Genomic DNA, 11,939 nt, shown 5'->3' on the forward strand with positions numbered 1-11,939 from the left:
GCTGTCTACCTCCATCGCGGGGTCTCAATAAGAGATGCTTGCGGTAGTGGCAGGGGCCTTCCCGTAGCGAAGAGTATTACTAGGTTTAGGTGCAGACATAGTTCCTATAGGTATTATTACTTAAAGGTCTAGGTAGTGACTCGTAAGAATAAGAGTAATCAAAATGTAACGAACGCTATCTAGGTTTTAAAGGAAACCTAATAAAACGTACTAGGGTTTATATTTAGCAATACGAGAAAGTATCTAAACGTGCGATAAAAGTCCACTCCTATCAATATAATATGCAATAACTATAGGAACAAAAAGTGACTAAAGTGCGTAAACTTAAAGGGATTCATAATAAAGTCGTTAAGGCTGTTTACTTTACTAATAGGTTAAATTAATACTTAGATTAATCACTAAAGTAAAGAGTATCTATCTAAAATACATAGGAAACGTCCATCGTTATATATCCAATCTTTCCTTCACTAATTCCTTTAGGTTTTATTAAATATCCGCGATCTAATATATCTTGTCCTGGCTCGTATTAGATATCCGCGATCTAACATATCCCTATTTTATCTTTACGTAACTAGTGTTATCCTGCTGTCTTTCCCTGGCTGTTTAGTCTGTGCTGTCTAACTCGTGCTGTTTAACTCGTGCTGTTTTAGGGTGGCTACGTCGGGTGCTGCCTGTCGTCGTTAGTGTTAGTCATCGTCGTAGCTTGATCGTCGTAGGTTTTTATTAACTAGTAGGGTCGCGATAACTAGTGGGGCTTTGCTGACTGGTGGGGCTTCGCTGACTGGTGTGGCTTGGAATGTTGCTGGGTCTTTGTGCAGGGTTTCGGGGTATCGTAGGGCCGTGCCGTAGGGTGGGTTCTGGGCCGCATGGTTGGGCCAGGTCGTAACAAAGAAGATAAAAAGGTATAAGAAAATATAGATTTAAAATCGCTCTTTAATATATAGGGTTTAATAAAATAAGCGGTATAATAATAATAATAAGTTTATTTAATAAAAAACGCCGGGTTTATAATTATCGCACGGTAAAGAGCGTTCCGATAATATATTAAGTGCTAAAGTATTATTTAAAGGAAAGAAAGAAAAGGATAAAAGAGAAAAGTGGTACCGTGCTAATAAATATATAAATAAAGTATTTAGCGTAGCGCGCTAGGCGCGTTAAGGGGCGACCCCCTGTCTCCATCCTCCTGCGACAGTTTCTATGTAAGTTAATGGCAAAACGGAGGCAGACTAGCTGTACCGCCTGCGAACTTATAATTGCCGCCTTCTTGTGACTTCAAGGATGACACATGCATGCCGTAACTAGGTTATATCGACGGGGGCTTTCGTACAACCGAAGTAAGCAATGGTAAATGTTGCCAAGAAACGTATTTACGTAGGATGCGTGGATATTACTCGCTAGCCAGTTAGGACACATCCGATATTGGCCTCTTCCGGGGTCTTCTTAAACCCGTGCGGACCGGCTCCGGGATACCCAAGCATAATTGTTTATTTCCATGTGTAATAGATATCTCTCCCCGGACAATCGTGGCGTACAGTACCAAGCATACGGTACAGATATACACGGGCTAATGCAAGATGGCTCCGCCTCGCTTTGCAGCACCCCTGCCTATCAGTTCCCCGCATGCATTGCCGATCTCGCCAAGGGGGTTGATAGCTCTTGGCCGTCCGGTGACCCCAATGCAGCATGTCCAAGCGTATGATTTTACCTTTTTATCAACACCCCTGTTGTTGATGTTGATTGGCCCGGCTCCGGTATCTCGGTCGTTGTCCTCGCGATACCAAGAGACTCACCCCAAAGGCCACGTCTTGGATGTGCCAACAGATAGACACGCTAAGAGACACAAAGGTAATTTGGTTGCTATTCCATGGTCTCTGCCGGGCGAACTTAATCCGTGTTAAATTGCAGGTGAAAGAGAAGTAAACATCTTCTAGAGGCCGAGGTTGCTCAATTCAACGAGATGACGGCAGACGGTCTTTCCGTACAGCTTACGGCCCCTAATGGCAGATCCTACACCCAACCGACGGGGCTCTACATCAACGGCCAATGGGTGAAGTCAGACGGCGGGGTAACCCTCGCATCTACCGACCCTGCGTAAGTCGACATCCATCTCCCTTGGCCACATGCACGCTATTCCCGTCCCTTGCTGACCCAAACCCAAAGAACGGAGAAGCACCATCGTGTCCGTCCAGTCGGGATCCAAGTCCGACATCGACAAGGCCGTAGCGGCTGCGCGCGCGGCGCTCAAGGCCCCGGCTTGGAAGAACCTGCAAAGCTCGGACCGGGGCCGGCTGCTCTACCGCCTGGCCGATCTCGTGGACGAGCACCGGGAGACGCTGGCGACCATCGAGACCCGGGACAACGGCAAGCCCTACACGGTTGCCCTCAACGAGGACATGGCCGAGGCCACGGGCACGCTCAGGTATTACGCGGGGTTCTCCGACAAGGTCTTCGGGCAGGTGATGGAACTGAGCCCGGACAAATTCGCTTACACGGTGCGGGAGCCGGTTGGTGTCTGCGGGCAGATCATCCCGTAAGTGATTTACTCATTCGTCACAAGTCATCCCCGCTACAAAGAAACAGTCACCGACCCCATTTTCTTAGATGGAACTACCCTCTATCCATGGCCGCCTGGAAGCTCGGCCCCGCTCTAGCATGCGGCAACACCGTCGTGCTCAAACCCGCCGAGCAGACCCCGCTCTCGATCCTGTACTTCGCCAATCTCATCGCCGAAGCCGGCTTTCCCCCGGCGTGGTCAACATCATCAACGGCCCCGGGTCCGAAGCCGGCGCCGCCCTGGCCACGCACCCAGACGTCGACAAGATCGCCTTCACGGGCTCGACGGCGACGGCGCGCGAGATCATGCGGATGGCGGCGGGCACTCTGAAAAACATAACACTCGAGACGGGTGGTAAGAGCCCGCTGATCGTCTTCGACGACGCCGAGCTGGGCAACGCCGTCGAGTGGGCCCACCTGGGAATCATGTCGAACCAGGGCCAGATCTGCACCGCGACGTCGCGGATCCTGGTGCAGGAGGGCGTGCACCGCCGCTTCGTCGACGCGTTCAAGCAGCAGATCCGCGAGGTCTCGCGCGTGGGGGATCCGTTCGGCGAGACGACGTACCAGGGCCCGCAAGTCACCCGGGCGCAGCACGAGCGGATCCTGCAGTACATCGACGTGGGCCGGGCGGAGGGCGCGACGCTCGAGGCCGGCGGGGAGCGGGTCGGGGACCGGGGCTTCTTTGTGCAGCCGACCGTGTTCACCGACGTGACGCCGGAGATGCGCATCTTCCAGGAAGAGGTGTTCGGGCCGTTCGTCACCATCATGCCGTTCCGGACCGAGGAGGAGGCCGTGGCGCTGGCCAACGGGACGCAGTACGGGCTGGGCAGCGCCGTCTTCACGACGAACCTGACACGCGCGCACCGCGTCGCCCGCGCCATCGAGTCGGGTATGGTGTGGATCAACTCGAGCAACGACTGCGATTGGCGCATCCCCTTTGGCGGCGTCAAGCAGAGCGGGATCGGGCGGGAGCTGGGCGAGGCCGGCCTGGAGGCTTATTCCAACGTCAAGGCTATTCATGTCAACATGAAGTCTAAGCTGTGAGCGCTGATGGCAGTGAGTTATGGTGCTTTGTCCTTTACCAGCAGAAACGTTTTGCAGATGCATTGTAGATGTTTATGTGGGAAGCACGAATAGGGGCGGATTGGGGATACTAAGAAGGGAACCTAGGACTTCTCCATATCGAAAAGAATATGGAGAAACGTACCTGCGTCGTAATGAATGTATAGGAGAGAATAGAAAACTCGGCAGATTGTGTATACGACGTCTTGGTAGTTTTAATGACATAAAAAAACGGACATAACAAAGCATATACAATTCTGATAAGTTAATGCCAGTTCCATCTTTTTCACATTAACTGAACGGCTGTAACGTTGGTAAGTACTCCTGATTACGCGTTGGCTCTAGCGAAGAGCATTCAGATACCGTTGATCAATCTATTCAATCATGAAATGACCCAAACCTTGACTGGAGCTCACTTTGTTTCAATTCTACAGGAGTCTCGGGCGCGAATGACTTGTTAAAATGCTGCAACCGACTGGAGAATAGGACTTCAAAGCTTTGCGTCTATATATTGATGCATGGGGTATTATTCCAAGAACCTCCATGTTCACCACCCCTTTTTTTTCTGTCCCTAGCCATACAAGAACGCCAGCTCAGAAAGCAGCGTCCCAGAGAAGGACATGTACCGTATGCTCGTTTGGCCCTCTAAGAAGGGACCGGTATGGTGTAATACGACTGATCAGGCTTGACGACATGCCCTGCTGCAATCTGCTGATCGGTGTAGCCCGGGTAAATAACCAGCCCCCTTGGCGACCGAGAGGACTGTAAAGCGGCCCTCGTCGTTGTGCCCGGACCCGACGGTGAAGGGCCCGCAGCTTTGGCCCGACGTGCTGGCAGAGGGCCCGCAGTGCTGCAGCGTCGTCCCCGGGGCCGGCCCCGTGTCGATGCCGAAGTACCAGGCGCCGACGTTGTTGCCCTGCGCGCACGACCGGTCGCACGTTGCGCATCGTCCACTTCCCGGTCGACTGCTGCCGCGCCGCCAGTAGGTGGTTTAGTCACCGGGTCCGCGTTCCCGGCAGTACTACGGATCGGTTCGGCGCGCGGTGCTGAGACGACCGAGACCGGGGTCAGAGCCACGAGGAGGAAGGATGTGAAATTCATCGTATTTACTTGCCATTCCGTGATTTTGCCCAAGTTTCTTGGCAATTAGAAGTACTTTGTGGTTTCTTCTTCTCAAGGCGTACACGAATAGCTTTGGAGATGTGATCATATTCGTACGACCATTCTGCATGTTGAATTTCCCATTTATTCATTAACTGCATCGTCTGTAGCAGTCAACACCCTCTCCAGATGTTCGTCGGCTAATGTGCCACGAATAATGATCAAAATTAAAGTCTTGACCGCAAGGGTTGCGCCTATCTGGAAATCGACTAACTTGGCATCTTGATGATGACCGATCCGGCTTCAGCGGCGCTCCAGAGTACAGGTCACTATAAAATAGCGACCCAGCTATGATTCTGGTCGCAGGAAACCCAATCATCAGTATTGTCCCATTGGCGATGCCCGGGAAAATCTGATAAGTTCGGAAGGTCGGCAGCCCCGGATCGAGCGGCCCATGAGACGAGCGTCCGGCATACCCTTCGCGAACAACCGTGGTTGTTACTGATCGCCAGCTGCACTTGGCGAAACTCAATTGAGCCGCGTCGCGTGGCTGGACTGGTATCTCACCCCTAGCACGAGACCACTTCTGCGGGCATTTCCTCGACAATGGCAAACGTCATACCATAAAAAGCAACCTAAGGCGAACTCCATCGTATCATTCGAGCTGATGGACCTACGTCGGCCACCTTGAGAGCAATGGGCAGATGTATGGGAGACAATGAATCATATGGGATCAATAAACTCATCAAAGGCAAGGAACATTGAGTCTAGCTGTGATGCCCACGCCCAGATAGCCAGGGGTTCAAGTCACGGATGAAGCAAATATCAACACCACAGACGTCAGCCACCCAATTGAAGCGGAATGGGGTGTAAAACCAAAATCGACAAAGGCGGACCATATCGTCCGCCGATTTCAATCCCACATTGGCACGATAGGAATCGCATCGGAACTGTCACCTGCATACCCACAGTGCTTTGAAGCCCCGTGATTGGTCTCCTATACCCCTGAGCGAAAAACACAGCATCCCAGCAGCCCTTTCAGCCGCATAGCCGGAAACGGTAGATCGGGAGTCTCGATGCCCATCCTGCCATCTTACCCTCATACCATCATAGCACGCATGACAGCAATCTCCGCAAAGAGAGTCCCGACCAATGAAGTCATTAGGCGGAGTTGAACCCTGTGTGATCCCAGCCACAGGAGGACGCCATGATGACATTTGCTATTCTAGACCTTGTGAGCCACAGAGGTTACTCGCTTAGTAACTATACTGTATGGGCCCGGCGTGGGGATCCAGGGGAGATCGTTGAACGCGATTTCCACAGTTCCCGCCATGCCTGAAGGCTCTCCAGACTCTGTGATCGAGGAAAACTGCGGAGATCGCTGATGAAGGGCTGTACGGTGCGAGCAAACGACACAGCGACATCGCGCTGGTAGGGGGTTCGGAGGCGGCTCTGCGTCGTGATACGCCGGACATTGGCAGTTCAAACGGTGAAGCTTGCTGGGTTGCTTCGATTCTTTGCATTGAACATCCATACGAATTCGGGGATAGAAGCGAATGCAATCAATATGCAAGCCATCTCCCGATCCGCCACCCCCATAAAGCTGGGGGGAGTGAGCGGATTGATAGGTAAAAAGACCAGTCAGTGGCCAGAGCACCTTGGAGGGATTATGTCATTTGACAGCGAAATAGCCAGACAATCAGTAGAGAGAACAGCGTCATTTCTAGTATAAACGTCCAACGGCTTTTCTTTTCTTCGCACCACTTCACCTCGTGTGTGGCGTTTTTGATCCGGCATTCGTACGTTTCTCGCCGTTTTCTATCGGACCGAGCAGATATGAGATAATGGCTGTAGGCCACTGAGGTAAAGGGACCAAAAGAACCTGGCGATCCTGCGCGGTGTGGAACCAACCACCCACTAGCCAGACCAGGCAGGGCTGGTAGCTCGGCCAGCACGTCGGTACTCACGGAGCGAGCAGAGAAGCGATCGAGACAACGACACGGTAGCGCTGCTGAGAATAGACTCTGAACCCTTTGCCCCCAGCCACATAGTTATGCCACTCAATCGGAGTTATGAAGTTCGAAAAATACTCGAGTACTTTTACTATCAAGTGTTATTTTGGGCCAAGATTCGCTCGCGTCTGCGTGGGGGTTTTACCAGTTAGGCAAAGGTTGCATAAACTAGAAGTAAACAATAGGCACGTGCCCAGGTGCAATTCCAATAGTATGCAGTTGGTGTTTCAATAAAATGCCTCTCTCCCGCCGGCCACCGCACACCGGCGCAAACTCCGCATCGCGATGATGACGCTGAGTGGTGGTGTGAGCTTTTGCTGCATGAGGTCATACGGAGTGGCGGGCGAAAGGCGACTGAGGTCAGCGGTGGAGAATGCAGCCGGGACTAATGCCCCGGGCCTTGCTAGGTGAGAGAGTAGTGGCTCGTGGTGGTGGTGGCAGAGAGTTGTGGATAAACGCTCGCTTATTGTTGAGGCCGTGCAGCACGTTCCAACGCCGCTGATGCGCAAGCGGTTGGCTAGATGGCCAGCACTACTGGTAGCTCCCAGTAGTCGTGGCAGCACGGCTCGATATGGTAGCCCGCGGAGGATTTGACACTACTGTAGGTGATGTTTCGCCTATAACCTAACCCACTAATAAGTTTATTTTTCCTGGGGAGGACTGGGATGGGCTGGGGTTTGGAGGAGAAGAATGATGAAAAAATAGTCCAGACACAGATAAGGGGTAGATTCAACTCTCTCCGGTATGACGTGGAGTTACTAGAGTTATTTGGATGTACATACGGCGGTGGATGGGCAGCTAGCCGGTTTCCTGTTTCGATACGAGGAACATCGGGATGCGTTGCAATGATTCAACGACGCGTGTTCGGCGGATGTCAATCAGCGGGCAGTGCAAGTAGATCACAGCTCATGCTCGTATTGAATCAGGTGAGGCAACACGTAGCGAAATGCAATTGATCGTGAACCGATGTAACCCGAAGGCATCGTGAAGGCAATGATGGTCAAAATGCCAAGTTAACTGGAAGAAACCGAACCTTGAGAATGTGAACAGTATGAACACAGTCAAACAGTGCAAGTCACCAATTGCATTCAAAGGGATCCTGTGAAGTATGTGTCATATCAAGTCGAGGAAGAAAGAGCAAAGGTCACAGAAGATCACATAGGGCACGAGAGTAGTGTGTTGTTTATAACATTGGTATTATTATTAACCTCCATGCTGAGCGTGTTTGGAGGTGAGTCGCATATGGCATACTCTTTTTTAAAGCAATAAGTGATCAGGCCTTTCGGGGCTTACCAATCCTTATGCAGTAGGGGGCTAACTAGAGCCTTTTGAGGGGGTGTTTTTGGTGTTGCTTATTGCTGAAAGTAAAGGAGGCGTCAACCCGGGCCGCTTCGTTGGAAGCGTTGAAATGCCACACGGGGACTTGTATGTCTATAGTGATAAAACGCGTCGCAAAAAGGTGTTGATGACCAGATAAAAAGGAATAGCGGAAGAGTTGAGTAATAAGCGTGCGTGCGTGTGTGAAAAGCGTTACACGACGACGTTGGGCGGACTAGCGATACACTGCGAAATGTGTATTTTTAAAAGCAAAAGGCGTTCGAGGACCGTGATGAGAAGGTCCTCATGTCTCGGAGTCAAGAGGTGGAAGACTCGAGAGATCTAGAGATGAATCTAGAAAGTTGGGATGGAGCCGGAGCGCACGTCTCTCCTGAACAGGTGGAAGGTCTCGAGTTCTGTTTGGGAGAGGTTGCCGCGGCGGTGTCGTCGACCTCCGGAGAGAGCCACTTGGATGGTCTGGAGCTCCTCGTTGGCGAGCAGATCCGAGTCCTGAGTCTCACAGCGGTTGGCCTGGGCCTGTAGTGTGGTGACGGAGGGCGGGCTGAGGGATGATGATCCTTCGCGGGTGAAGTCTGTTAGGGGGACAGATAGTTAGTACCGGAGTTAAGGGAGTTAAGCGGGAAGGAGGGGTGAAGTAGCGACGTACTGGTTGACACAAGTTGTTGCGTCGCAATCTGCACGGGTTGGGTGGCCTGGTGATGCATGTCCCGATTAAGTGAGGGGTGTTCTGGCCGGCGGAACGAAGGTGGTCTCTTAAGAGATAGGTAGGTTGGTAGGTAGTTGGTTGGTATGGGAGATGCTTTGACTGAGTCGATGTGGTCTGGAGAGAGAAGGCCAGAAAGGATCGTGAAGTTTGGGCAGAGAAGGGCTGGGTTTTTGAAGGAAACGAAGTCTCCTGCCAGATGGACCAGAGGGAGCAGAGGGGGTGGTGTGTGAGCGCAAAAGCTTACCAATGGTGTGCTTGCTCCGGTCTTTTCGTCGGCTCTGCGTCGCAGTTTGAACGAGCTTTGGGAGCTTCGATCACTTTTTTTAATCTTACCCACTCAAGTTCCAGGGATGAACCGTAATCGTCTCAACCCGTCCTGGCCGGTCCAGTACATTGCGACCGTACTGTACGAGAGATTACTCAGGCCAGTGGGAAAACTGACGAGCGCCACGGAGTCACAGGCTCACAGGGCCCCCATAGAAAGTTCGACGACACACGAGTGACACGACACGTCACGGCGGTCCGGCGATCGATCGGATTTTCGCAGACGACCTGGCGTTGGGGGAGGCTACACCTGACCAGGCACTCTGCAGGCACCGCAGGTCTGAGCAGGTCCCAGTCGCCCAGGCGCCCAGTCACGGCCTGCTGGGGCACTAGAGGCACACCTGAACTGGCGGGCTGGCGGGAAACGTGAGAAATGCCAGGCGCCGTGTACGGTACGTACTGTGCCAGAAGAATTGTGCAGCGCTGTGCAGGCCGAGTGCACAGAGTGGCAGACCGAGTTGCAGCGGCGGGTGCAGAGAAAACCCAGCGCTGGTTTGACCCAGTTATCGGCGTATGACCTGCTAGTTTTTTTGTAACAAAGTGGGTTCAAACTGGGGACTTGGAACGGCCTCGAACACTCGAAACTGCAGCACAGAATCTAAATCACTGCCAGGGTAAAAAAAAAAAAAAATAACCTGCTCCGCCATTTAGGGTGAAGCTGGCAGCTGGTGCAGAGCCAAAAAATAGAGAGAGAGGGGGAAAAGAGGGAAAAAACACCAGTCCGTCGGATTCTGGCTGCGACGGTGTCGCTACGGTAGACAAGCCTGAACTGGTCGCGCGTTTTCTTGCTTTAGACTAGACGAACTCTTTGTTTTCTTGCCTCTGTTCTACCGTAAGTTGCCCTTTTTTTTTTTTTTGCCTTCGCGCGGTAGCTACGTTTGTGGGTAGCTCGTATTTTAGAGCAATGTTTATCTTGGTTTGGCTGCAAAGTCAATTCGCGTACCAGGGCAGACGGCCGAAAGGCAATGCGACTTGGTTTGAGACCGTTTGGGTAGTCGTGCATAGAAAGAGAAAGAGAGAGAAAGCGAGGGCTGGGGAGGGGAGGCAGGTGGGCGACTATGCGCCCTCCAGTTCAAGCAACTATCGTGAGATTCCTGCGCACGGCATGAAGGAGGGTGCTTAATCTCTCTGCCGGTACCAGAGTGGGATCTTGACCTTTCGCTCCTTCTCGAACATGAGTGGCCCGTCTGAGCACCGTTTGTGGGCCGAGATACAGTATGCAAGGTATATCAAGTTGTGGGCATCGACCCTTGGCGGGCCCCCGTCCGCGGGAGACGGTGGGAGACGAGGTAGACGAGGTAGACGAGGTATGTAGACGAGGGAGAGCAGGCGGCCAATCACGTATTACGCCTCTTACGCGTCCTCCTCTCCATAGTCATACGATCGGCAGTACTATGTAGCATGACCCCCGATGAGGCCGATGCCTTGACAACTGCACCCCCGACAGCCCCGGCTGCTCCAACCGCACATCCCAAAGGATAGGCGCCACGATATCTTTCTTTTCTGCTTCTAAGGGTCCACCCCCATATAATCTGCACTGCACACACACAAAAACGCACTAGACACACATGCAGCCGGTTGCAGTAGTCAGGTCAGGTCACCGCCCGCCTGCCAGCCGCCGCTGCTCCCCCATAACAGTGTACACACTACGGTAACTGTACTGTCGACGGTGCGACTGATCTTGTTTCCGAACTGCGATCCGAATGATACTAGTGACGCACATAATCGATTCCCTGTATTGTTAAGTACTGTTGGTCGTACAATTCTCGGGACTTTTGAATTAGACAATTGGACAATTTGGATGTGTGCTTTTAGTGAGCCGGCTGCTAAGTAGTGCGCGGCCGGAGATAGCTCTATCGGCAATCTATTGGATTGGCAAGCCCATCTCTCTAGGCTCTCCCAGCTGCAGCAGCAGCAGCAGCTAGCTAATAAGCGTAGGTAGCGTAGCTGGTACCTAACGCTAATCTAGGGCAGCTGCAACCTGGTTTTGGGACTAACCATTTTCCCGAACGAGGATCCTCCACTCACACACCTGGACACAAGGGCAGCAGCTACTGGGCAGCCCACTCCCACTCCGGGGACGCTGCAGCTGCATATCCGTCTGGGAATCCCGCCTTGATCATCCCACGAACCTTGACCACCTGCCAATGTAACCCTGACTCTGTTTTTGTGCACGCGCGACCTGCACGAAGCTGCAACAGCTCAACTTGGCAAATGGGGGTTGCAGGTTGGCACTGCACTTGGCACTTGGCACTTGGCACGCGCTGCGACTGCGCACCTGGCCAATACGACTTCATACTTGGCACTTGGCACTATACGCCCATCACTGCCCGCAATGCAACAGCATGCATTGGCGAGGCGAAGTATTGGCAACGCGCGGAGACAGGTTTCGTTTCTGCCTCTCGTTGGCTCTCCTCGAGGTCTTGCATAATGGTCCAACTGGCTGGCGGCAGGCATTTGGGGCCTTGCATATGGACGCTTGAAGTTGCATGGGTTCCAGTTCCTTTTTTACCCCTCTCTCCGCTCCAGGTACGACGTTGAGAACGTGCCTATCAGATATTCTCCATAGCCCGTTCCTGCCCTAACGTTTATCTCCACGCTGCATCAATGAAAATCCCTTGATCCCATGCAGGCAAAGAAAAATAGTGAGGGGACGTGGGAGACAAGGCGACAAGGCAACAACAAGGCAAGCGAGAGAACCACTCTTGCTGGCACGCCAGGCATTGGAATGGGATGACTCCGAAACTCCGTTTGCCGCGTCGGCTGCGACCTTCAAACGAAACTCGGCCAGTATTTTTAGAAAGTGTATTTTCATCCTGTCCTTCCACCTTCCCCGCCCC

The 11,939-nt window shown here is 52.6% G+C and overlaps 3 protein-coding genes across 3 annotated transcripts; 1 reads left to right on the forward strand and 2 right to left on the reverse strand.

Moving 5' to 3' along the window:
* Positions 1 to 1,957: 1,957 nt before the first annotated feature.
* Positions 1,958 to 3,600, forward strand: PG986_002881 (aldehyde dehydrogenase domain-containing protein; the record flags this gene model as incomplete). The annotated part of the gene is made up of 3 exons (XM_066839103.1): positions 1,958 to 2,091; positions 2,168 to 2,530; positions 2,652 to 3,600. The coding sequence occupies 3 exons, from the start codon at positions 1,958 to 1,960 to the stop codon at positions 3,598 to 3,600; spliced, it is 1,446 nt and encodes a 481-aa protein (XP_066704167.1).
* Positions 3,601 to 4,263: 663 nt separating this feature from the next.
* PG986_002882 (uncharacterized protein) lies at positions 4,264 to 4,719 on the reverse strand (the record flags this gene model as incomplete). Its single annotated transcript, XM_066839104.1, has 1 exon — positions 4,264 to 4,719. One exon carries the CDS (start codon positions 4,717 to 4,719, stop codon positions 4,264 to 4,266), a length of 456 nt encoding a protein of 151 aa, XP_066704168.1.
* A 3,683-nt stretch (positions 4,720 to 8,402) lies between these two features.
* Positions 8,403 to 8,773, reverse strand: PG986_002883 (uncharacterized protein; the record flags this gene model as incomplete). Its single annotated transcript, XM_066839105.1, has 2 exons — positions 8,403 to 8,641; positions 8,716 to 8,773. 2 exons carry the CDS (start codon positions 8,771 to 8,773, stop codon positions 8,403 to 8,405), a joined length of 297 nt encoding a protein of 98 aa, XP_066704169.1.
* Between the last annotated feature and the right edge of the window lie 3,166 nt (positions 8,774 to 11,939).

Source organism: Apiospora aurea, assembly GCF_038362705.1.
Source record: "Apiospora aurea strain CBS 24483 chromosome Unknown utg000002l_segment0_segment0, whole genome shotgun sequence".
NCBI lineage: Eukaryota > Fungi > Ascomycota > Sordariomycetes > Amphisphaeriales > Apiosporaceae > Apiospora > Apiospora aurea.